At 45.2% G+C, this 25,127-nt stretch overlaps 1 protein-coding gene across 4 annotated transcripts in view; it reads left to right on the forward strand.

Moving 5' to 3' along the window:
* Positions 1–25,127, forward strand: part of UEVLD (UEV and lactate/malate dehyrogenase domains) — a 44,664-nt gene that overhangs the window by 15,302 nt on the left and 4,235 nt on the right. Inside the window, exons 1-12 of one of the 4 annotated variants that reach the window (XM_019476837.2) lie at positions 482–498; positions 1,491–1,562; positions 5,313–5,397; positions 6,393–6,458; positions 8,133–8,296; positions 10,040–10,175; positions 11,103–11,227; positions 12,294–12,399; positions 13,075–13,245; positions 17,215–17,388; positions 21,687–21,771; positions 23,678–23,801. In XM_019476837.2, the coding sequence (XP_019332382.1) occupies positions 5,385–5,397; positions 6,393–6,458; positions 8,133–8,296; positions 10,040–10,175; positions 11,103–11,227; positions 12,294–12,399; positions 13,075–13,245; positions 17,215–17,388; positions 21,687–21,771; positions 23,678–23,801 (1,164 nt within the window). In that variant the 5' untranslated portion in view covers positions 482–498; positions 1,491–1,562; positions 5,313–5,384. Of the gene's footprint in view, positions 1–240; positions 361–481; positions 499–1,490; positions 1,563–5,312; positions 5,398–6,392; positions 6,459–8,132; positions 8,297–10,039; positions 10,176–11,102; positions 11,228–12,293; positions 12,400–13,074; positions 13,246–17,214; positions 17,389–21,686; positions 21,772–23,677; positions 23,802–25,127 lie in introns of those variants that run through there. The other 3 variants (XM_006263481.4, XM_019476838.2, XM_059722607.1) reach the window with 3 other exon arrangements.

A 25,127-nucleotide genomic window follows, 5' to 3' on the forward strand; every position in this document is an offset into this window, starting at 1 on the left:
ATGGCGCAACTCCCCAGCCAGCTGCATGCGGGCAGCTGCGGCCTTACAGAGCCGGCAGTCACAGAACAGCGGCCCGAGATCCAAGCCTGTGACCGGCAGCATCGAAATTCACCCAACGGTGGCAGCGGGGTAGGAGGAGCCTGGCACCACGTGCATGGCCGACCACGTGGTGGCCGCGCCGAGGGGGGCGGGGCCCTTCGCGTCTGCATCTGTCTGCGCCAGGTACAGTGGGGCAGAACGCGGGAGCTGCGTTCGTTTTGGCTCCCGGCAGCCGCCGTAGCTTGGAACCGGAAGTGTCGCACTGGAGCCGGCGTCGTGATGGAGTTCTCTGAAGAGACGCTCAGGAAGCAGTTGGGCAAGGTGTGTGCGCCTCCCTCTCTGGCCCTGGTGGGGGGAGGGGCGCAAGGCAGGAGAGAATGTGGCATGGCGTGGCGACGCGCTGTGCTGCGCTCAGACGTCACAGAGCTGCGTGCCCCGCACCACCCGTGTTGGGCTTATGTGAGGCGGGGGGGGGGTCCTGCTCCCCAGCCGCGCATGCGCAGAGCTGTGAGCCGCCGGCTCGGCTGGGGGGGGGGGGGGGGTTGTGATGTGGCTGTGGCGGGAGCGTGTTTCTTGTTGATGAATGGAGCCATAGGAGGATCTTCTCTAGTTCCTGCACACAACATATAAGGATCTAGCCCCTTTCTGGATGCTTCCAACATCCTCTGTTCAATTCCAGTAGCTGCCCCTCATCAGTGGGGCTCCTGCAGTGCCGAGACAACCTGCTCGCCAGTACCGGCTGGGCCTTCTTGCAAGGCCTGTAGGACTCGGGATGTTGTTTGCAATCCCCCTGCTCTCCAGACTGACAGAGGCTGACCCAGCAGCTCACTGCTTTGTGCATGTGTGCGGTGGGGGGGGCACCGCCCTCTAGCCCTGCAAACACTGGGAGGGGAGTTTGGTCTCATGATGCATGTGCACAAGGAGTGGAGGGAGCAGTGATGCCCAATGTTGAGTGAAATCTAGGCTAATTTGAGGTAGTTGGCCTTTGAGCTGCTCATGTAAACCATTGTCTTGGCCTGCTCTGATGCAAATCAAAACCCTGACACGATCAGCCCGGAATTAAACTGTTCGTCTGGTTCTAGCCTCTGATCCTTTTTTATGATGCTGGATTTTGACAGCTTCCTTGTTCCTCCTCCTCGGCTTTTCTGCTCACAAGGGTGAGGCCAAACCCAACAACAGCTTAGTTTTGATGGTGGTGCCCTGTCCTCAGGCCAGCAGAAAAAGAAACAGCGATATGTGGACTTCTCTGGATTCACCTGCTGTGTTTATCCCTTTCAGTCTCTTCAAACTACCTTCCTCTCTCTCAGTAACGCCCCCTCTCCCCATCCTTTCCTTCCCATTTCCCTATCCTGTGTATTCATAAGACTTTCTCTGTAGTATTCCAGTAACCCCTGCCCCCATCCTGTCCTCCCCTTTCCCTGTCATTTGTATTCATACAACTTTCTCTTTAGTATCCCTGCTCTCTGCAAGACCATTGGGAGTGTTTGAGGAAGTAGGCTGTAGCCTCTGGCTAAAAATAGTTGGTGAGTTTATTTGAATTTAGGTCTGATTTGATATGAATTAAAATAAGGGGTGGGGGAGGGGGGGCAGTTGTTTACACACAGCTTGAATGGCAGTTAACGTGAATTAGCCAGGGTTATCCTTGGACAAAATGTTAATTCAGATACTTCAAAGATACTTATCATGGATCAGTGGGCTAAAAGTAGACAACCGGTTTGTTTAATCTTGTGAGATATGACCCATCGTAAAAGGGATGGGACAGCCCTTTATATTGGAGGTTTAAATGGCAGTTATCGGATTAGCTGGGATTGTTCCCACACAAAGTGTTAATTCAGATACTTCAAAGATACTTAATGTTTCAAATCTGATTCAAAACCAGGCTCATGGTTTATTCAAGGAGTTGTGATCCCTGCCTTACTGTACGGATCTGAGCCATGGACACCGTACAGGATGTGCGGGCCAGGAGCGGTCTGAGGCCTTTGGGGGCGCGCGGCAGGCTGTGGCCAGCAGCCCTGGCACGCGGGTCGGGGAATGCAGGCCGGCGGACTAGAATTAGGCACGGACGCATAGCGGTTAATTAAAGATTATTTTACTTACACCGTAGATGGTCGCAGTGCAGGCAGGAAAAACTTGTTTGCATTGCAGTTACAGACAGACACGTGGAGTTTGCTAGGCTCTACAACACAAACTCAAACAAGGACCCGCAGAAAACTCGAGCCTCTTGCAATAACTCGGACAGAGCTCTGGATACACACACACACGAAGCTTGCTAGGCTCCGTGGAACAAGCGCGCAGGGAAGGGGTTTGTCGAGGGATCGCGCTCGGCAACGGGGAGAGGCCAGAGGTTGATCAGACCCCTATAGCCTTCTTAAGGCACACGCTGGGTCTGTTAGGCTCCTCAGCGCTTGGAGTTCTTCATGAGACGTGAAGTCGTCCTCCTCCACGAGATGGTTGTGAGGTCCTCCAACTTGGGCGGAAACCACTCAAGCCTCTTATACGGCTAGTAAGCCAATCGCTAGCCGCCACGTGGGAATAATTTAGAACTGGCCAATAGTGGGGAACAAATTTGCATGCGAATGGCAGGAACTCCTTTGCCCGGGGTTTTCTCTTTGCAACTGAGAAATGCACCCTGCAAAGAAAGCTCCTCATGGCAGGAAATAATTTAGCAGTGCCGAAGCGTGCACACACAAAATCACACCCTTGGGTTGTGACACAGGAGACACCTCAAGTTGCTGGAGAAGTACCATCAGCGTTGCTTGCAGAAGACCAACACATGCAACAATGTTAGCGTTCTCCCTCAAGCAAACACCATGAGCATGGAGATGATTAATCATCCAAAATCAGCTTTGCTGGCCTGGTCACATCATCTAGATGTCTGAGTCCAAATTCCCAAAGCAAGTTTTATTCTCCTAGCTCAGTAAAGGCACAAGCTAAAGAGGAGGGCAGAAAAAGCGCTTCAAAGATGTCCTCACGGCCAGCTTGGAAAAAATGCAACCTTGACACCAACTGGTGGAGACTACAGGCATCCCGCATCTTACGCGCATTTAACTTGCGCGAATTCAACTATACGCGGGGGGGGGCTTGAGTCTGCATGTGGTGCTGCTGCTTACCTGGCGACCTGGCCACCACCACATTGCCAGCAGTGACTGCCTCTGCCTCCAAAACCTCCCGCCGCTGCCATGGAGCCGTGCCCGGAGCTGTGTGGCCAGCCACTGGGCGTGGTGATGGCCGGGCGGCACACAGCCATCCCCACCACCACCTCGCGCTGTGCTGCTGCCGCTGGCCGCACAGCTTTAAGCGCAGCTTCACTGCAGCGGTGGGAGGTTTTGGAGGCAGAGGCAGTCACTGCTGGCGTGGTAATATGTGATTTCACTATACGTGATTTTCGCCTTTACGCGCTGCCTTTAGAACGTAACCCCTATGTTAGATGCGGGATGCCTGTACTGTCCAGGACTGTCCCAAATGGAAGAAGAGCCTTCTGCAAGAATCTCAGTACTTTGAAACTTAATGGCAACAACAAGAGACAGAAAATTGGGAGATGTAGAAACAGCATGTCACAGACTGAATCGAGAATCCAAAGTCACCCACCCTATACAGAAAGATGCACCCGAGTTGCAACAGAGTCTGTTGATTCCAGACTGGCTTCATCAGTTGTCTTTGGACCCACAAATAAGATAATTGTGGAAAACAATCATCCCTAACTGTGAGGGATTGCTGATGATGAGATACTTAATGTGGGACAGTGGGCTTGTCCCCCTATAAGATTAGGGGTTTGCTAAGAGAGAAGCTCAAATCCAAATCAAACCTGTCATCTGTTTTTAGCCTGTAGGATTCCAGGATAAAATGTGAGAAACTCAATATGTGGGTTTTTTTGTATCTTTGAAAACTCTGTGCTTCTGAGGATGGTCTTTTAAGGCTAAAAGCAGATGTTAAATTTCTCCCAAGACAAAGCTTTTTATCTTGAAATTCTACAGAGGGACAAGCTTATCGGCCATGTTAAGTTAAGTACCAGTGTATTATCTGAGTTAACACGTTGCCCAGGGATGGTCCAGCTAACTTTTAATTAATTGTCATTCAAGCTATATGCCTAAAACATAGTCTCTATGTGCAGTTTGGAGCCAAAGACAGGCTAGAAAGGGATTGCAGGTTAATCCTGGGGCTAAAGTACCACCCTGTCTTGCCTTCTGGCCTTTATTTCAGACTAAAATGTCTAACTACCTCTCTTCCCTAGAATTGACACTAAACAGTGCTCTAGCAGTCTCAGCACTGAGATTGACGACTGAACCACACTCTCTATTTTTGCAGGATAGTTGTCAACTTCTTGATCTAGCAAGCTGTTAAATGTTTAGGTTGGTGTTTCAAGGAAAATTGACAGCCCATGATCTAGAGCAAAATGTCCAAATCTGGGAAGCGTGAACTTAATGAGTGACATAAACTTAAATTCATGAGGTTAAGGAGTCTAGAGAGCTGGCTATAGAATGAGAAGGGGCCGCTATGCAGTGGCAGTACTTGGTTTTTTGCTCGATTTATACTTCCCTAATAACCACATCAATGCTACATTTCAAACCACAGCACCTCTTGGTGTTAACCTGTCCATGTGTCACTAGGCTTTTTTTTTTTTTTTTTTTTTAAAGAGGGAAGTGTTTGTGGCTTTCTACCCTCACTAAAATCTAAACCACAGAACAGATTTTGCTTGGACTTTGCAAAACAGTTTTCTGTGGGTGTGGAACACTTCTCCAGTAAGTAACTTTTTTTCCAGAGGCTTAATATTTCATCTGTCAGTGAAAAAGTCATTCTAAAACAACCATTTTTTTTTTTTTAATGTAAAAGCTGTAATAATGTTTTTCTGGAAATAAACTGTATCACTAATGTGGCTCCTACTTTTTTTTAAATAGTGTATTTTTAAATTAGATGTGAATCTTTGTATGCAGATAAGGCCAGATTTCACAAAAGCTCAACTTCAGTTGAAGTCAGAAGAGAGCTATGTAGTGATGAAAGTTCAGAACTGGACTCCTAATTGTAGCCATGGAAGATTTACTGTATTGTTTAAAGCCCTTTTGGTTGTCATAACAAAACGAGACGCTTGATAGATATAATGAAGATGCTTCATGCCATAAAATACCCCCATCAGAATTAAGTAAATAGCAAAACTGTCTCATTATTATATTGTCCCTTTCTGTCCTCCTGACCCTCTCCCACTTCTTTTCCTATCTCTTGCAAAGTGAAAGGGAGAGTTCTTTGAAATTAAACTTTATTCTCCATTTTGTTTCCAGTATAAATTCAGAGACCTGACCATAGAAGAACTGAAGAATGTAAATAAGATCTACCCAAACTTTCTGTTTTCCATGGACACTTATAGTAAGACTCTGATCCAGTTACTTTGATTATATGGCATAGCTCTAGAGAAACATGGGATGGAGCTGTTACTTTCCATAGGTTCAATTGTAGGTTAAAAAAACACTGTCGCTTTTGTTTTTGTCTTCTAATTCTTTTGTGGGTTTTTTTTTTAAATTAAACTTTATATGATCTGTTAACTTTTGTCATGCTATATTGTTTATAAATTAGCTTAACCAAAATGAGTAGCTTTTAAATAAAAAAAAAATGGAAGTAATATATAATCACTAATGTGTGACCAAGGTTTTAAATACTGTGCATATCATGTCTCTGGACCATGTTTATTTTGATATATTTATTCATGTCAAATATAACTTCCAGAATCCCCCAGCTGGAAGAAAAGTCCAAGGGACAATAGTGTTGTATAGGAGGAGGAAGAGCAAAGGCCCTTACAAAAGGGCTTTTTCAGGTTGCTAATGCATTGCAACTAGGCTCAGTAATAGAGAAGGTCAGCAAGAGTCATTAAACTTCTTAGCAGAGAGGGTGATTGGAAAGATTGGAGGGCAAAGCGTGTGGGGATGGGATAAAAAAATAAGTAGTCACACTCTCTTCAAAAAGGGGAGGGGAAAATGAAGCCACAAAGCACAGACATAAGTTACATTTGTTGCACAATTGGCCACTTGAAAGCGCTCTACAGCTGTGCCCTGACAGAAGTGCATGGCTGCAGAGTGTTTTAGAAGTCCCCGATCATGCGACAAATTAACCCTTGTTATATGGGGGTTCAGATGGAGGTATTCCGAAGTAGAGTACCTTCATTAACTTCTGTCTGCTCAGGCATGCTGGACTGATTCAGCATGGTCCCATGCTCCATGCTGTCTGCACAATTGGAGGGAGGGAAGGAAGCCTGGACTGGGGTTTGCCCAGCCTGTGCTGGAGGGAGATGGGTGGATTAGAGTAGGCTGGGCAAACCTCAAATGGAGCTCAAAGAAGGCATTGACTAAAAATTATTTCCTTTTCAGCTTTCAAAGATGGATCCCAAAAAGACCTCCTGAATTTTAGTGGCACTGTTCCAATAACTTACCATGGTAAGTTAGTGTGTATATTTTTTTGCCAATTTGAAAGCCAGTTGTAAGACATCTTGTGTACATTTAATAGTGTTGCTTCAAGTCATGGGATATCTTGTGCAACTATATTGATTAGTGCGGTCAGTATGGCAAGGTTTCTTTTACTAAACCCAGGGTTCTGGTTAGAATTGCAGCACTAAAGGAGTTTGCTTAGGATCCGTCTCTGTCAGGGTTGCCAACCTGAGACAATTTTTTACTGATAATCTGCAAACTTTACTGGCAACCAGACTCTTTTTTTTTTACTGACATGTTTTACATGATGTAACTGTAACCCTTCTGTCAGGCCCTGAACAACAGCTGGGCTCAGATTTCAGGATTTAACACCAACCATAGTGGAAAAGTTTGATTGATTGTCAGTCAAAAGTTTGCAGATTATCGGTAAAAAATATATAAACGATCAGTTTGGCAAACCTGACGGAGAGAGAGATCTGAAGCAAACTTTCTTCTAGTGCTGAAATTTATACTATGCTGTCCTCAGCCTAGCTGTCCCTTACTCAGGTGACAACCCTGCTCTCTGTGTCCTGGACAGTGTTTGGAAAATGCATTTGGAAAAGTGGTGGCAGTGGCCAAGTCAGAATGCAAGCCTGTCTCGGACTGTAATTTTGAAACATTTCTGGCTGCTCATGTAGAGTCTTGTCAAGTTTCATTGCAGCTCTGTTCCTGGCAGGCTTCCTTCTAGACCTCCTGGAGTCCTCTTAGGTCTTTTCTCCTGCCTTCTTCTCCGTTTTTCCCTGCCTATCAATCTGTTTGCTATTGTTCACCCACCTTTTCTCCTATATTAGCATATCTGTGGCACCATGCTTCATCAGGGCTCACATTAGCATCGTGGCTGTTCCTCTATAATTGCTTGTCTCTCATATCACAGACCCCTGGTGTTGTCCTGCTTGTACCTGACATAAAACATCCCATTACCTGTTACAAATGTTTTATGTCATAATAGGAGCAGTACCAGTATATAGAAAAAGTAAAATGTGTGAATTAACTCACTTTTGATACATGTTTCTGTACACTTAATTCTTGGAGTTCAGTTTTGCCTATAGTCTTTTTAAATAAAAATGTTTAAAGTGGGTTTTTCATAAATCAACTGAAATTACTTTAATTCCATATACTCAGTATAGTATACTTTAATTCCATACTTCTTGCAATGAAGAAACTAGCCAGCCATGAAGAAACCAGTGTAGTTAGATACCAAACTATGGTACATGGAACTTTGGGCTCAGGATGTGGGGACAGTTGGATAAATTCTTGAAACCTGGTGCTTGAATATGTAGCATCTGAAAAGAACTAAGATTTGTTTTTTTCTAGACTTGCAGCCTTTGAAACCTAAGGGTTATGATGCAATAGGTTCTCCTTGTCATTAGCTTTATTGTCCTCAAAAAGTAAGAAGTCGAGTGCTTTTGAGAAGTTCCCTCAATTAGGAAGGCAGAGCTGTTTGAGCATTTGTTTTTTGCTTTACCAGCAGGCAGGATTTCAATCAATAGTACTTGCTAAGCAGTCTTGGTAGCAATAAGCTTTAACTGAATATGGTAGAAAAATATTGATAGGTGAAAAAGTGCAAAGTATAACATACCAAAAACGTTTCAGCTTCTCTGCAAAATACAGAAGTTCTCATGAATTGTATTTTGTATCTAACAGGTCGTTCCTATAACATACCAGTTCGTCTATGGATCTTGGATTCTCACCCTTTTGCACCACCCATTTGTTTCTTAAAGCCAACTGTAAACATGGGAATTTCTGTGGGAAAACATGTTGATGCACATGGCAGGATATATTTGCCCTACTTACAAAACTGGAGCCACGTAAGGAGAAAAAAAATCTCTGGGAAGAAAGCATGGTATTGCATGAGAATCAAAGGGCAGGTTTATTTTTTTCCCCTTTCTCCTCCACTGTATATTAATCTTATATAAAGTGGTTATATAGGAAGAAACAGAAAGTTGCTTTCTTCCCAGCTATAACCTTCAGCCAGTCAAATATTATTACAAGACAAATAGTTAAAAAGGCATCCTGTTAAAAGGATAAACTAAATAATGCTCTCATTTTTCTTTGTTGCTGTGTACAGTAACAGTCTAAGCTGAGGCTGACTTTCTGTAAAATGACAATAAGTGTTGGGAGTGGGGGGCCCTATCTCTTTGTGGATGGTATTACAAAAGGGAGACCATGCTGGGGATGCTGAATAGAAAGCTCCGAAAATAACTAGTTGTCAAATATTTTATTTTTTTTTTACATACTCAATTCCATAAGTTACTTTAAAACACGGGCTGTTAAGAAAGCAAACTTCATTTAAAGGACTGTTGTTTAGCTAGTTTCTGAGATGGGTCAAGCAGTTTTTACCCTTACTTAATGTAGGTAGGCTTTGGGGAATTTGTACCTGGTAACTAAAGTTTTTATGCCTCATCCTTATTTAGCTAAATATTTTCTTGCTTTTACTGAGTCAGGACTGCAGGATTGGGGTCTTGGGCAGCTAGTTTGTACCTTTTTAGATAAATGCTGCTCTCTGTCTAGTTGTGAATTACCTAGTATGGTAGAAGCTGGATATGAGCACAGCCCTTGGGAGCATCAGAAGTTTAATGTAATCTTCCCTTCGCTAGTGTAGTAACAATGGCAGATGAGACATGAGCCACACGCTGCACAGTTCAGCTTTTTTACTTTTTATCTACCAAGTAACATGCATAGTAATTATGTATACAATATTGGCTGCTTCTTAGAATCACACTGGGCGTAGAATTTTGATGCTGATAAGCGCTTCTGATAAGCGCCCACACAGAGCTCATTTTCCTGTGCTGTTGCATATAGCACAATGTTTCTATACCACAGACAGGCATTTTTACTGTATATGTGATAGAATATCAAAAAGTTGGTTGTGCCAAGAACAGAAATCCTGTGAGTTTACTTTTGTAAATTTCTGCCACATCCTGAGAGATCACAACATGTGACCAAAAGTTTGCTGAGCGGACAGATTCAACCAAAGATGTTTTTGACGATACGAGCCAAATAAAACTAGTGTAGATTGTGGACACTGCCCTTAATGTGCTAATTGCAACCAATTTAGCACTAACGTGGCATATCCTGTAAACATCTTTAAATCTAAACAGGGTGTATTACATCAGGTGCTCCCAGCTGGAAAAAAAAAAATTGTGAAGATAGATACATTCCTTATATCTGAACTGCGCTTATATGCAACTCCTGCTGTATGCTACTGTGTCATAAGCTTTCACATACCCAGTGACATTCAGAACAACCAATTGAATTGGTGTTTACTTATCTTTTATTCAACCTCTAGATTCCTCATCTTTCTAATCCATACCCTTCCATGTTCCACACTTAAAATATATAAACAAACTAAACATTACTTTAATGGACAGTGCTACTTTTCTTCAATATATTAAATGTTGGTGTAAATATCGAAGTTAATATTTTGCTATTTTTGTACAGTGATTCTTGATATCAGTATAAGTTTGTGCAATTTAAGGGTCTTATGTTACAATGTTTGCTAGCTATTCAATAAAGTAACTTTTTGATATGCATGTTTGTATGCCTTTCAGCCAAAATCAACTGTCATTGGGTTAATCAAGGAAATGACTGCCAAATTTGATGAAGAGCTCCCTCTGTATTCACTGTCATCATCTGATGCAGCCAGGCAGCTGGAACTGTTGTCTTTTATTGCCAAGTTCAGTGAAGGTGTGTACTTCAGCCACAGATCTGAATGCTCTTCTGGTCTGAATCGATATCGACTTTATCTGTTTAGCTACAGTTTTTGTGTATCCTTTTAAGATGGCTAATTTATGGCAAACTTCTAAATTAGCCATTTTATATTTTTTCTTTTATCTGAAGGCAGAAATGAATAGTCCCTCTCTAAACTTTGTAATACAGTCACCCTGTGCATTTGCTGTTTTTTTTTTTCCAAAATGAAATGCAATACCTCTTTCAGTGTAGTGAGAAGCAATGTAACATCACCAATATGGAATGAACAGCTTGTGATGGTCACAATTCAGTCAGTTTTGCATGTAATTTAAAACAGTCTCTTAATTTTTTGTAAAAACTATATGCAGGACTGCATGAATTGGCAGCAAGAAATTATTATTATTTGTGTTATATTTTCCAGACGCAGCAGCTGAGTTTGGACTCTGTTATCTTATGTATTACACAAACACCTAGTAGAAGATAGACCTTGTCCCAAACAACTTCCAGTTGTGTTGATGGACAAAGGGGAGAAGGGATATAGAAAAACAGAATTGAAGTAACTAGCCCCAGGCCATGCAAGACGTTTAGTAAAGCTGAGTATAAAATTGAGGGGGCAGATCCTTAGTAGATATACATTGTCATAGCTCCATTGGTTTTCATGGAGTAATAATTCTTTCTATCAGCTAAAAATTTTCACCTTCAAACTTGCATCTTTTTCTTGGATTTAAATTGTTTTCCCAGGATACAGTTTTGTGGAGGAATGTTTGTGTCTTACCCCATGAATTGAAAAATCCCAGTATCATTTATCGGTACTGACAGGTATATTACAAAAGTCAGAGTAATTTGGCTTTATAGTTCATATATCAGCATTGTGTTATAACACAAATTATGACCTGTGTTTCTGGCTTTTGTTTTTAATTATAGGTGAAACTGATATGAAATCAAAGAGTCAAGTGGAGAAAGAGAAGAAAAATGAAACTTGTAACAAAGTTACAGTTATTGGAGCAGGAGATCTTGGTATCGCTTGCATACTAGCAATTGCAGCAAAAGTATGCGATAATTCCTTAATGTTGTTAGTTAATATTCTTGTAATGGTTTCCAAGTTAGCTCTTGGTCCCAGATATATAAAGATAGTGACTATAAGTATTTATATGCATGATGTAGCTCTTCTGTTTGACATTTTTTCCTCACTTAAATACTTGGGGGGGGAAAAGTTCTTTAAATTAAGTATTTGTAAGTCTCTATTATCTGATAGTCAGCTGTTGGAAAACATTAAGGATTAATCTTAGCGCCTTCAAATCAATATAATTTTTAAAGGCATTATAGGAATTGTAAGTTCCCCAGTAGGCTGTGTCCAGATGAGTGCGGATGTGCGGTATGTGGCATTGCAGACCCATCTGTGATTCCATGCACCACACATTCAGGCATTTTCTGCACTGATACTTTGCAGCACGGGGGTTTTTTGACCCCAGGAGATTCCGGGGTCAATAAAACCTACACAGAAAATAAGCGGGGTGGCACAAATTGCTGCAGAATGTGCCGCCCAAACCCAGAGCCTGGCCTGCTAGAGCTATGCTTTGGCTGCTGGCTAGGCTCCAAGCTGCAGGAGCACCATGACTGCAGCTTCCCCAGCCCCCAGGATATCAGGTAAGGCTGTTGAGGCCAGCACAGTTGCTGGACCCAGCCTCCCCTACCCCATCTGAGGTAACCTGCTGTGTGTCAGAGGGTGCGTGGCACAGGCGTTCACCAGGACAAGTAACAGTGGCACAAGGTCTGCTGCTGCTTCTTGTCCCCAGGGAACCAAATGTCTGCGCTTATCTGGATGTGGCCATAGAGGGTATTTCTCACAGCTTTTACTAGTTTAACAAAATAGCCAGTTTGAATGGCTCCCTTCATGGGTGTGTGGGTGGGTGTATTTTAATATATTATTTGGCATGAAACTAGCATTATAACTGACTAGTTAGTTCTCTTAACCTCACAGTCACCAATGAGTTGGATCGGGTCAGGGATTTGTGTTTGTATATAACTGACAGTAGTCTAGAAGTTTCGTTGAATTTTAGAATTTTAATTTTTCAAAGGAAGTCATGCTTCATTTTGCTTTTTTATTCTTTACAGGGTGCTGCAGACCAGGTGGTTCTTTTAGATCCCTCTGAAGGTGCAGCAAAAGGAGGAATCATGGACCTGGATATCTTCGATCTACCAAATGTAGAGATTAGCAAAGGTGCTAAATCTTCATGCTTTAATGAAACCTGTTGCTGTATCTTCTGTGTTTTACTGTTTAGGATATTTAGGACATTTTAGGAGGTATCACCTCTAGGTTACCCGATACCTCTGGGTCAGTGAGTGCCTATTATTTGTTGATAGTTTCTCTTGTCTTGAATGTGATTCTGCACAGCAAGATGGTAGCATGGTGGTAGAGTGATTTTGGGAAGCTGACACTCCTAAATCATCCTTTTTCCTGCTCCCTGCGTAAAGGTTTTAAATCTCTTGTGTTGACCTTCTGATCATATTACATACACTTAACAGATTTGTAAGATTTTTATTTTATTTTATTTTATTTTATATTTTGGTGGCTGTCTAGATTTGGGTACTGTGTTGGTGTCCTTGTTTTGAATGGGACATAAAGGAACAGAAGCCCCCAGGTGCAGGACAGAAATGTGATAAAGATCTTGGACAGGATTCTAGGATACACAGGGTTCAGGTAGTATAGTGATGTTTCCAGATAGATAAATTTGATTTGGGATAAAAAGGGAAACTTTCTTTTAAGGGATCAAGAATAAGTAGTGGGTTGATCATTTAAAATTTCTTTGGGCCAAGTATGTTTTCCATCCATCACTTGATGTTTCTAGGATTTGATTATTTTTTAATTAACCTCAGTGTCTTTCTATTTTGTCAGATTTTTCTGCTTCTGCTGATTCCAAAGTGGTGGTGTTTACCGTTAATTATCTGGGTAATGCTCAGTCATATCTTGATGTCATACAAAGCAATGTGGATCTGTTCAGAGGAATTGTCCCTGCCATAGCACACCATAATCAAAATAGTGTGCTGCTTGTTGCATCTCATCCAGGTACTTTAATATTTATATTTTTTTGATTTGCTTGTCTCTGGATTTAGTTTGTTTGCAGTTTGTTTAAAGACTGCTTCATTGATCAGAAATCCTGGCTCTGAGCCTGGTACTCTTGAGTTCTTACAGGAGATGGTAAAAAAAACAAAAACAAAGCTAAATATTGGTATAACTTGCTTGAATCTATTGTTGAGTAAATCTGGAATAAAGCAGTTGTGATGTAGATCAGGGGTGGCCAACCTGGGGCATGAGTGCCACAAGTGGCATGGGCAGCCTTTGTGTGTGGTATGCAACCAAATAGGGAGGGGACAGGCAGCACAGTAGCAGGGGGCAGAAAGCAAAGCAGCTGTTCAGGCAGGGGACACAGAGCAGGGAGTGAAAGGAGGAGCAGACTGGTTTGAGGGAGGGGATTGACATGTCACTCAGGGAGTGTATAGAGCTAATTTGTGGCATGCCTGCTAAAAAAAAGTTGGCTCTACCAGCGTAAGTGATGTCTGTTTCCATCTAGTCCAGCCTTTTTCTCCATATAAGTGGGCCTTTCCCTGCTTCCTAGCCACCTGGGGTGGGAACAGATGTCACCTTCGTTATGGCAGCACAAAGTGAAAACAAATAGACATCCATACCTTCTGCTATGCCACAAATGCTCAAATTTGTGGTCACAATAGAACATAGTATTAAATTGTACTACTTTTACTACAGTTTTACTGCTACTTCACTGTCTATATGCTATGGTGGATGAGCTTGAGCAGAGTGAAGCTGCCTGAGCTCTCCAGCCTCTCTAGGGCAGGAGCTCTATGGGCTTGAGGGGCCCGCTACTGCACACCCCAGGATTTACCAGGCAGGATCAACTAACCCCTCCAGCCTTAGGAGCACCTGCCTTGCTTTCTTTCCCTGCTTACTTGGACATGTCCTTGCAAGGATGTATCTGGGTAAGCAGGGGAAGTCTGGGCTTAGGGGTACACGTGTGCAAGTGGGGTAGAAGAGGATCTGCTTGCAGATATATCTGGAGGAAATCCCCTGGAGGGGACTTCTGCATTCCCTAATGGGAGGCACATCTGCAGGTGGGGGGTTTTCCCCCACCTGCAGATGTGCCCCAGGTCGGGGCGTGGCAGCCAGGAACGTCTATAGCTGTCCCTGAAGTTCAATCAGCTGTACTGCAACACATAGTGTCACAGCTGCTCATGCTTCGCCAAAGATGTCTGTTTCCAGCCCTAATAAAGAGGTGCTGAAGTACTTTCTCATGTGTGCAGCTGCTGTTGATATAGCTGCTAGTCTGCGTTGGGGCTCCAACTCTCACTGGTAAGCTGCTGGTCTGTCCATTTTAGGATTCTGATGCAATTTACACTTGTGTTTAAAACTGATGCAACTTACACTGGGGTAAATGTATTCTTTCCAGGTCCTAGGGAGGGACAGAAGAAGTAGACATTGGTCCATAGATTGAAAACCTGTTTAATCATACTGTAGGAAGTTGTAGTTGGGATTGCCTCTCATGTCCAGGTCTACCAGGTCTCTGCTTCCACTTCCCTTTGTTCTTACCTGCCATGCTTGTTTAAAAAAAAAAAGGGGGGATGTTGGTTGTTCAGAGAAGAGCAGAGATCTGCCTGACTGAAGGCTGTCATCTTCACAGGGTTCCTTCTACCCCTATACCCTGCTTCTTACCACTCCTGGCCAGTTAGCCTAAATATGCGGCCTTAACTCAGACTCCTGTACCCCTCTGGCAGTTGCTGCTAGTAGCCCATTTTTGATCCAGCTGCTATTCATGTGCTCAGAGTTGCTCATTTTTGTATCCTCCCTTATGGGGTCCCAGACTAACATCCTTTAAGCCTTTCTGGGTGTGATGTAATCAATTATTGGTCTAGTCAGGAATTCCAGTCACAGGCTAGTTAGTTTCATGATGTTCTAAAATGGGGGTTTTCAACCTTTTTTTAATAAGTGTACCCCTTCTGATTTAGTTTCAGCTCCTGTACCTCTTTATATTTTTTCTTGTTTTTAAGGGGGGGGCAGACTGAGGCTCCCCACAGCAAGGGAGGGAGTAGGGCTGGGGAAGGTGCTGCACAGCTGAGGCGGGGCATGGGACGGAACCACGAGCAGCTTGTCTGGGGGATGCAGGGAGTGAGGGTTGGCTCCTGCTGCTGCACATGCCCTGCGAGGGCACGGGGAGTCTGTGCCCCCAGATCTGTGGGCAGGGCAGTCTGCCCCAGTGATGGGGGAAGGAGTGGCTGGCTCAGGGCCAGCGTTGACAGTGCCTACTCTGAGCGCAGCCCAGCCCAGTCCCTGCTGGGAGGAGCCCAGTGCCGCCCCGTCCCCAGCCCACCCTGCCCTGTGCACAGATCCAGGAGCACATGCCCTCCATACCCTCCCAAGGGTATGGCAGCTCTGTGTACGTAGCCATGGGAGCTGCCCCCTCCTTCTCCCCCTCCCCCGCCTTATGCAGCTCAGTCCCAACTATGCAGCTGCTGCCCCTGCCCCACTCCCTCCCCTACCACAGGGGTTTTGATGTGCCTCCCCCCCAGCCCCTTCCCCCACAACAGCGTTACCAGCCGGACCCAACTGCTCTCCCCATGGCCGGGCTGTGCTTGACACCTGTGTGCTGTACTGTGGGTGCACACACGCACATGGCATTTATCCACCACATCTGTTCTGTGTACCCCCTACGACTCTTTTAAATACCCCTAGGGGTATATGTACCTCTGATTGACATCCACAGTTCTAAAAGATCAGTTAATTATGAATTAATTTAATAGTCTGTCCTGATTAATGGGAGAGGGGTCAATCATCAATGAATTCTAGTCTCTCATAATACAAGTGAGAGTAATTCATTATCACTGAATTCCATAGTCTCTCTTAATTCATGAAAGAGTAGTCAATTATTAAGTAATTCCACAGTCTTTTTTTTTTTTTTTAATCTCTAGAATAGCAGTTAATCGCTAATTGATCTCATGGACTCCCTAATCATTAATGGATCCCACTGGCTCCCTTGACTCAGAAGATTAGTTAATTCCACCCCAGTCTATCAGTCTCTATTTTATACAGATTCCATTAATTTTCCTTGTGTTGCTCATCAATGCGTGAGGCTCCACTCCACACTGTCAGCACTTTATCAACAGTCTGCATTCACACACTTAACTCATTACCCACATGGAAACCTCATTGTCCTTTTTGCTGATCAAGTTCCTCTTCACTCACTCCATATCCCTCACTAGTCTGCTGCTGAGCTTGGCTTACTGGACCACTCCACCAGGTCCCCAGGATGCTGCTGGGAGAGCCTGGCTCTGCATCTCCATGAGTTTCACACAGCATTCTCAGCCAGCTGTGTGTTACCTTCTCTGAGGTTCTGAGTGTGCTGGCTCCTTTCTAGTTTGCTCCCTCTGCACATGACATGTTTGGCCAGGGTTTGGCTCTTTCACCCTGGACCACACATGGACCTCTCTGTCAGCCATTCAACCCCACCAGATTCTTCATGGTAAGCTTGTTCCCTGACCCCATCCCAACAACATTCCTTAGCCAGAACAGGAACCAGAGCTGTTACACATACACTCAAACTAATAAAGTGATTTGAAATGCTTCCCTTGTTGCCATTCAGTAGAACAAAGGGTGGAGAAAAGAAACTTGCAAATTAAGAGGAGTAAACTTTTTTTGAGGCAATATTTTTTGATGGATGAGGATGTGTCCTTTCCCAGCTTAAGAAGTAGATAACAATTTAATTAAAAACCCTGTTTTAGATACATTTTACAATTTTTAACTTACCTGGGTCTCTCTTCTTACTACTTTACTCGAGCTATGACATGTTATATTAAAAGCTTAACTTGGTGTTTTAGGGACAAGTAAACTTGATGTGTTCATGTAGGCTAATACTTTAAAAGTGAATAGCTGGCTCCTGATTTTGTCTCTTGAAGATGAATTCTAGCCTGTTTTGTGTTGAACTTTTGGAAGTGATTGTATGTTACCAACATATTTTTCTCTCTTGTTTAGTGGAAATAATGACCTATGTATCATGGAAGCTGAGTGCATTTCCCAAAAGTAGAGTTATTGGAATAGGCTGCAACCTGGACACTGAGAGGTTCCAGTATGTCATCGCAAACCTGTTGAAAGCTCAGACTTTAGGAAAAGAGGCTTGGATTATTGGTGAACAAGGGGAAGGCAAAGGTAAAAGGATAGGTTTTGATGATTTAGATTGGGGCTATCCAGCTGATGGCTTGTGGGCCACACTTCATCTTCAATTTCTTTTTCTTCTTTTTTAACTTATTATGTTAAAGGTATTGAAGAAACAATCTTTCTGGGAAGAGAAATCAGCATTGTAGTGGACTGCTGCTAATTTTGGAGTACTTTAAGTGCCAGATTTTAAGAGGTGCTGAACTCCCAGTTCACACAGATGGTAACAGCAGCTGTGTCTACTCCACAGCTCTGCATGTTAGGTCTTGATTGACTTGTCAAAGTACATAGCAGCGCAGGAATGGCACCGCAGGGGTTTGGGGTTGTGAGGGCTTCTTACAAAACTAGAAACAGTGAGTATGTAGGAAGGAACTGTTGGGGATTGGGTGGGTGGATTCTAAAGGCAGTAAAGCTGCAAGTTGACTTCTGACTACTTTGTAATGATGAGGAAGTGGGACAACAAAAGTGAGAAAAGGGATGTGTAGCAGGCTTGCTTAAATGGCTACTTCACATGGAAACAGCAGCCTTTGTTCCACTGATGGTTGAGCATCTATTCATGTATTACATAGATAATAGATTCATAGACATTAGGGCTGGAATGGAGCTCAGAAGATCATAGAGTCCAGCCGCCTGCCCCAGGGGTAGGAATTCAGCAGGGATCATAGGATCCCAGCAAGATAAACATCCAATTGTCTCTTGAAGGTGTTCAAAGTAGGTGCTTGAACCACCTCCAGCGGCAGTCTATTCCAAACCTTGGGGGCTCGGACAGTAAAGAAGCTCTTCCTTATGTCCAGCCTGACATGGTCATGGAAGAGTTTGTGACTGTTCGACCTTGTCATCCCTTAGGGCGCTCTGGTGAACAGACGTTCCCCCAGGTCCTGGTGAACACCCCTAATAAATTTATAGGCGGCCACCAGGTCCCCCCTGAGCCTGCACTTTTCCAGGCTGAAGAGTCCCATGGCTCTCAGCCTCTCATAATAAGGTCTGTTTTTCTGACCTCTTATCGTGCATGTGGCTCTCCTCTGCACCCTCTCAAACTTCTCCACATCCTTTTTGAATTGTGGAGCCCAAAACTGGACGCAGTACTCCAGCTGCAGCCTCACCAAGGCCAAGTACAACAGGAGAATGACTTCCTGGGATTTGCTTGAGAAGCATCTATGTATGCAAGCCAGCGTTTTGCTCGCTTTACTAGCTGCAGCATCACATTGAAGGCTCATGTTCATCTTGTGGTCAATCATGACCCGCAAGTCCCTTTCATCTGTAGTACTAGCCAGTGTAACACTGCCGAACCTATAAGGATGCTGCAGGTTTTTCCTCCCAAGGTGGAGAACCTTGCATTTTTCAGTATTAAACACCATCAAGTTATCATCTGCCCATTTCCTGAGCCTGTCAAGGTCTGCCTGGATTACCCTCCTGTCCTCAGGTGTGGATGCTTTACCCCAGAGTTTGGTGTCGTCGGTGAACTTGGCCAGTCCGCTTCTGACACCAATGTCTACAACATTAGTGAAGATGTTAAATAGTATTGGCCCTAGGACAGAGCCTTGAGGGATCCCACTGGTCACAGGGCACCATGACGATTGACTTCCATCAACCACCACCCTCTGGGTCCGACCACGGAGCCAATTCCCCAGCCAACGGATCGTGGTGTGGCCAAGGCCGCAGCTAGCCAGTTTTGCCAAGAGGTGATCATGGGATACCAGATCAAAGGCTTTTTTGAAGTTGAGATATATGACATCAATCTCTTCCCCCTTGTCCAGGTAATAGGTCACCTGGTCGTAAAAGGAAATGAGATTGATCAAGCAAGACCTACCTGAAACAAAAACCTGTTCTTGCTATCCCTCAGGATGTTGCCATCAGCCAGTCTGTTAAGAATGGCCTCTCTGATTATCTTCTAGGATCTTCCCTGGGATAGAGGTCAGGCTGATGGGTCTGTAGTTTTCCGGATCCACTTTCCTCCCTTTCTTGAAGAAAGGTACCACATTGGCCTTCTTCCAGTCTTCGGGCACTTCATCAGAGCACCAGGAGTTCTCAAAGATCCATGTCAGGGGCTGAGCTATGATGCTAGCCAGCTCCTTGAGTACCCTGGGGTGTAGATAGTCAGGGGCGACTGACTTGAGGGTGTCCAGCCTCTCAAGGTGTTTCTTCACAAGGTCAGCTTTGATGGAGGGTAAGGAATCTCCCTCGCCCGGGCCTCCCTGTCCCATAGTGGGAAGGGGCATCCCATGGGACTGGTGAAAAACTGATGCAAAGTACCCATTTAGCAAGTTTGCTTTTTCCTGGGTGACAGTTGTCAGTTGTCCTATCTGGTTTAGCAGGGGTCTCCCATGATAACCATGCACCGGGAGCATGCGGCCTCAGCTAATTCCCTGGTGAACTCCTGGTCAAGGTTTTGATCCTGGGTAGGGGGTCTGTAATAGACTCCCACTATTGTGTCCCCTGTGCTGTGTTCCCCACGGATTTTAACCCAGAGGGTCTCCAGTCCACCCTGGGCACCAATATCGGCTTGCAGGGATGCGTAGCTTTTCTTGACATAGAGAGCTACGCCCCCGCCCCTTTTGTCCACTCAATCTCTCCTGTACAGGGTATAGCCATCTATACCCATGGCCCAGTCATGGGTGGAGTCCCACCAGGTCTCCATTATCCCTATGACATCATAATTATTTGTTTTAAGCAGGAGGACAAGTTCCTCTTGCTTATTTCCCAAGCTTCTGGCATTTGTGTATAGGTACACAAGTGTCCCTTTGGTGGCCCTTGCCTTGCCTGCAGTTCGTTCCAGGGCTCAGGCAGGGGTGGGCTCCCCTAAGTGCCTTGACCTGCTGGCTTTGCAAGGGTTGCTCAGCGGGCCAGCAGTGACAGTAGTCCCGTGTCCCGTCCCCCCCCCCCCCAATCCCCCGGCGGGCTTAGTTTAAAGCCCAGTAGAGGAGGTCAGCCAGTCTGGCTGAGAAGAGTCTCCTCCCCAGTGGAGAGAGGTGGAGGCCGTCCCTGCCCAGCAGCTCACTGTCCCTCTCACCAAAGAGTGGACTGTGGTCATGGAAGCCGAAGCCTTCCCGATGACACTAGTGCCACAGTCTTTGGTTCACTACCTCAATCCTCCTCAGCCCATAGCCTGAGACTGGGAGGATTGGTAAGAACACCACCTGTACCCCCAACCCCTGTTTTCTTGTTAAGTGTCCTTTTTTAAAAGTGTTTTCTTCGCTAGAAAGCTACAGTGTAAGGAGGGTGTACCTCCATCTTGTGTCTGCATTGCCTTTCTCCTCTCCAAAAGTTGCTCCCACAAGAGAGAAACGAGGTGGTTAGCCACATTAGTGTGAAGTCAGGCAGAACATAGGCCGGGATGGCACCTTAGACAAGAACTAGTTCAGAGGCATGAGCTTTTGTATGTAACAGCCTACTTCATCAGACACTGTGAATAGACTTGCAGAATGACCTACTTTTAAAAACCAACTTGAACATGATATTGCTGAACAAGAAATCGTATGCAGACTGAATTGTGAGATGTCATTGTGTTAGTCTCTAAGGTGCCACCTCGCCCTGCCTTCTGCCAGACTGCACTCTGTTAAACATAGCCTCACTAGAGACTGTGGATTCTTATTCCGTTACCTGGACCAGTTATTAACTCCAGCTGTTAACCCCTATATCCCTCAGTGTGTTGCCTGCCTTGTTTATCTCTACTGACATTTTGCCCTTCTGAGCAGCTCTCCTTTTTCTTGTATTTAAATCTCTCTCTGCTAAGAGCACTTTCTTTCTGCAAGTCCATTCATAGTATATGACAGTGCTTGGCAACATATTTTCTGGCAAGGGGCCAGAATGACTCAGCTCAGGTCTGAGGAGGGTGGGGACTAGGACCCTGCCGTGTCTGCCACTTCTTTTTCCCTGCCACCCATTTACAAACAGCCTAGGGAGAGCCACAGGCACCCACCTGCAGTGCAGCAGAGCCCCCTGCTGCCGAATTCTGTTGAAGCCGCTTTGTCAGCTGTGTCCAATGGCTGCCGAATACGAAACTCTGACTTCCTTTGCATCCCAACCAATCCCTAGCTGTAATCTCCACACATGTGCATACACATACATTCTTAGTTTGGACAATAAGCCACTTACTACCACTTTCCTTGATGTATTTCTATAAAGATTCCAAGCCCGTTCTGCACTGGGGCTTAAGGAGTTGCTGTGAACTTTAGAAAGGTAGCAACTAAGTTCAGGGCATTAAAACATGCACTATAGAAAACAAAATTTAAAATGTGTTCATCAGTGTTATATATTGAGATAAAACATTCTGTTCTGTTTATTTTACCTAGTGCCTGCATGGACTGGTTCTAATTCAGCAACGTGTCAAACTGCAGCAAAATCACATCATAATTCAAGGGAACAGTTAGCAAACAGGTAACATGGCTACAATAGTAAATTTATATTCACATTAAGTATGCTTCTTGACTGTAGAGCACTGAATCCCTGAATAATCTGACTTATTTTTACTCATAGGAGCAAATTTGCTCTAAAATGTTCATATCCTTTCTAGACATTGTGCATCTAAGGAAAGACTAGTCTTGTAGGTCTGAGAATAAACACAGCGTGGTCCAGTTACGTTAGCTCTAGAATAGATTGTTGGTTATCTCTCTTTCCTTTAAGCTAGCGGTGCACTGATACACTGATCCAGTATTGGATTGGTACCAATATAAAGAAAATTGGCTGCATCGGAAATTGGCCCAATGGGACTAATAATTTGGCCAATAAATGCCAGTGCGTGCACGCAGCCGCAGCACAGCACTGGAGCAGCAAGGAGTGGAGCCTGGCAGCATGGAGAGCTGCCTCCAGTTGGTCAGCCCATTGTGGTGGAAAGGGAGGAGGGAGAAAAGGGACGTGGGGGGGCAGATCAACCCCCTCCCCGCCCCCTGTGGTGAGGAAGGGGGAAGAGGTAAGCGCTGCCCAGCTGGGGCATGGGATGTAGGCACGGCTTGTGGGGACGGGGGTGGCTCCCACTGCTGCTTGCACCTGGGGTGGGGGGGGTGGCGGGGGCATGTGCCCCCCAGATATGTACAGTACAGGCTGGAGCTGGGCTCTTCTCGCTGGGGGCTGGGTTCGGAGCTGGGCCTATAGAGGGGGATACATCCAAATTTCGCTGTGGCTCCCTTTCAGCACTGCTACCGCGTGCCTGGCACAGCTCTGGCTTTTCCCTGCACGTGGGGGGAGATGGGGGTTGAGCTGCGAAGAGCTCAATGCGTGGCAGCACTAGGATGGAGCTTCAGCAAAATTTGGGGTGGCTCCAGCCCCTTCTGTAGCCCCTGCCTCGAGCCCAGGCCCCGATGAGAAGAACCTGGCTCCAGCCTGCAGCTGGAGCCCACCTGCTCGTCCTGCAGAGATCCGGGAGCACGTATCCTATTTCTCCCCCCCCGGGATGCAAGCAAGGGCGGGAGCCGTGCCACCTCCCCTTCCCCATCCCCCCCAAACGAGCTGCGCCTCCATTCTGCGCCCCACCCTGCTGCAGCTGGGCAGCACCTACGCTTGTTCGCTGCCTCACTGCGGTGGGAGGTTGATCTGCCCCCCACCCCTTCTACCACAATGGACTTACCAGCTGGAGGCAGCTCTCCACATTATATTGGAAATCAGATTGGTATTAGCCAACTATGCCTCCTTAAAAATCGGATATCCGTATCGGCCCCAAAAATCTCTGTTGGTGCACCCCCACTTTAAGCAATTCAAACTCTCTTCCCAATTTTCTAGGCGCGTTGTAGGCTTATTGGAATTCAGTCTTGGGGCATTTGCTCCACTGTACCTGCAATCCTATATTTAGCCATTATGAGGATATTGGGTGGGATCTTGAGTGATGATGTTAACTGAATGAGTATGGTCCTTAAAAACACTTAGTTTCCCTAACATGGAAAAACTTCCTGTCAGCATTTCTCTGGTGGTGTAGTGTGCCATGCTACTTGTATTAATAAATTAGTTAGTTACCTTCCTTCTGAGGTTCAGGAGTATGTCTTTAATCACAGATGTACGCACTGCAGCGAAAGGGACACACTCTTCATAGAAATTAAGAAAATAGTTATCTTCCATTTGCTTGTTTTGCTGGCCAAATTTGTGCCAGTTATATGCAGCAAATGAAAAGCCCTAATCTTTGTAGATTTAGGGGAATAGGAATTTAAGGATGTATTTTCTTCAGAGGCAGAGACTGAGGCTCATATGTTATGCAATATGCTTTCTTATGTGTCCATAAAATATGTTGGACAATTGAAGAAATGATGTTTTTCTGCCACATTTTTTTCGGTTTTTTTCTTCTCTATATAAATAGAGCCATGGAAGTTCTTAAGGGAAAAGGTCAAAGGTCTTGGTCTGTTGCATTATCAATAGCTGACCTGATTGAAAGTATATTGAAAGATAAAAGAAAAGTTCATTCCGTATCCACTCTGGCAAAGGTAAATATGATATTTCTTTTTCCGTTAATTGTCATCATATCCATCATACTTGGCATGACATTTTAACTTTGGCAGAACAGAGACATTAGCTTAGTCCAACAATTCTACAGTTGTATTGTTTCTATTAGTTTCTTCTGACACCAGCTTTTAGCACTAATCAGATTGAACAAGAATCTGCTACTCTTTTGGCTATAGTTTGAGGACAGGGTTGTAAATCGATTTTCCCCTTTTCCCCCTTCCCCAACACTGGGGTAGTTGAGTGCTGCATCATTCTTGGTACTGGCATCCAGCTTCCTAGTAATCGAAGCAGTGGTGTAACAAGCAGACTTGATGCCTGGATCACACCCGGGGAGGGGAGGGGGGGGGACATAGGGGTAAGCATTAGGGTTGTGCGAAATTTTGGCAGCTGTTTTGTTTTGGAGGTGTTTTGGGCTGCTTTGGCACCCGAAACACTGAATCTGAATCGAAACGGAAGGCTCAGAAACATCTCTGAAACAACTAGGCATCTGAAATGTTTCGGAAAATTTCAGCGTTTCGGAGCCCGGCTTGCAAGGAAACAGCTGTGCACTGCTGCTCTGCCGCATGACTTGGCTCCGCAGGGAGCAGAAATCTGCACCAGGGGTCTCCTCGCTGCCGCTGCCTGTCCCAAGCTGCCCTGGTGATGCGGGGCTGCATGGAGAGGGCAGTGGTAGTGAGGAGACCCCCTGCGCAGATCTCTGCTCCCTGTGATGGGGCAGGGACCAGCAGACTTGCTCGCCACTCTGTGCTGCTTCCCTGCCCTGTGACCCCATGTGACAGGGATCAGAGACCCACACGGGGGTTACTCTTTGCCTGCATGGAGGGCAGCGGCCCTCCTCCTCCCTCGGATGAGCCACCCACTGCCCCTCCTGGCTGGGTAGGGCTATGCAAAGCTTCCCTTGCAGCCTGTTCGAAACAGATTTGGAGATTTGGCAGAGCCGAATCTCTGAAACAGATTTGGCTGAAACGAAACAGGACAGTGATCCGAAACACCGACATGAATCACTGTCCTCTGAAATGTCTGAATCCAAAACCAAATCAAAACACAGCTGTTTCTCATAGCTCTAGTGAGCATGTGGTTTCTAAGAGCAGGAGAGGCACATGTTGCAGGGGCAGGTTCTAAAGGGGGCTGGGGGAGGCAGGGCTGGTTTTACTTGCGCCAGTCTCAGCTGAACAACTGCTGCCACTGCGTGTGCTATACCCATCTGGGCTGTTGCTCTTAAAATAGCAGCTGGGGGACTGTTTTGGAGTTCTTTGCATGAGTGAGCTGCTGGGGCATGGACTGTGTGGGCATGGAGAGTGATTCTG

Source organism: Alligator mississippiensis, chromosome 2, assembly GCF_030867095.1.
Source record: "Alligator mississippiensis isolate rAllMis1 chromosome 2, rAllMis1, whole genome shotgun sequence".
Classification (NCBI taxonomy): domain Eukaryota; kingdom Metazoa; phylum Chordata; order Crocodylia; family Alligatoridae; genus Alligator; species Alligator mississippiensis.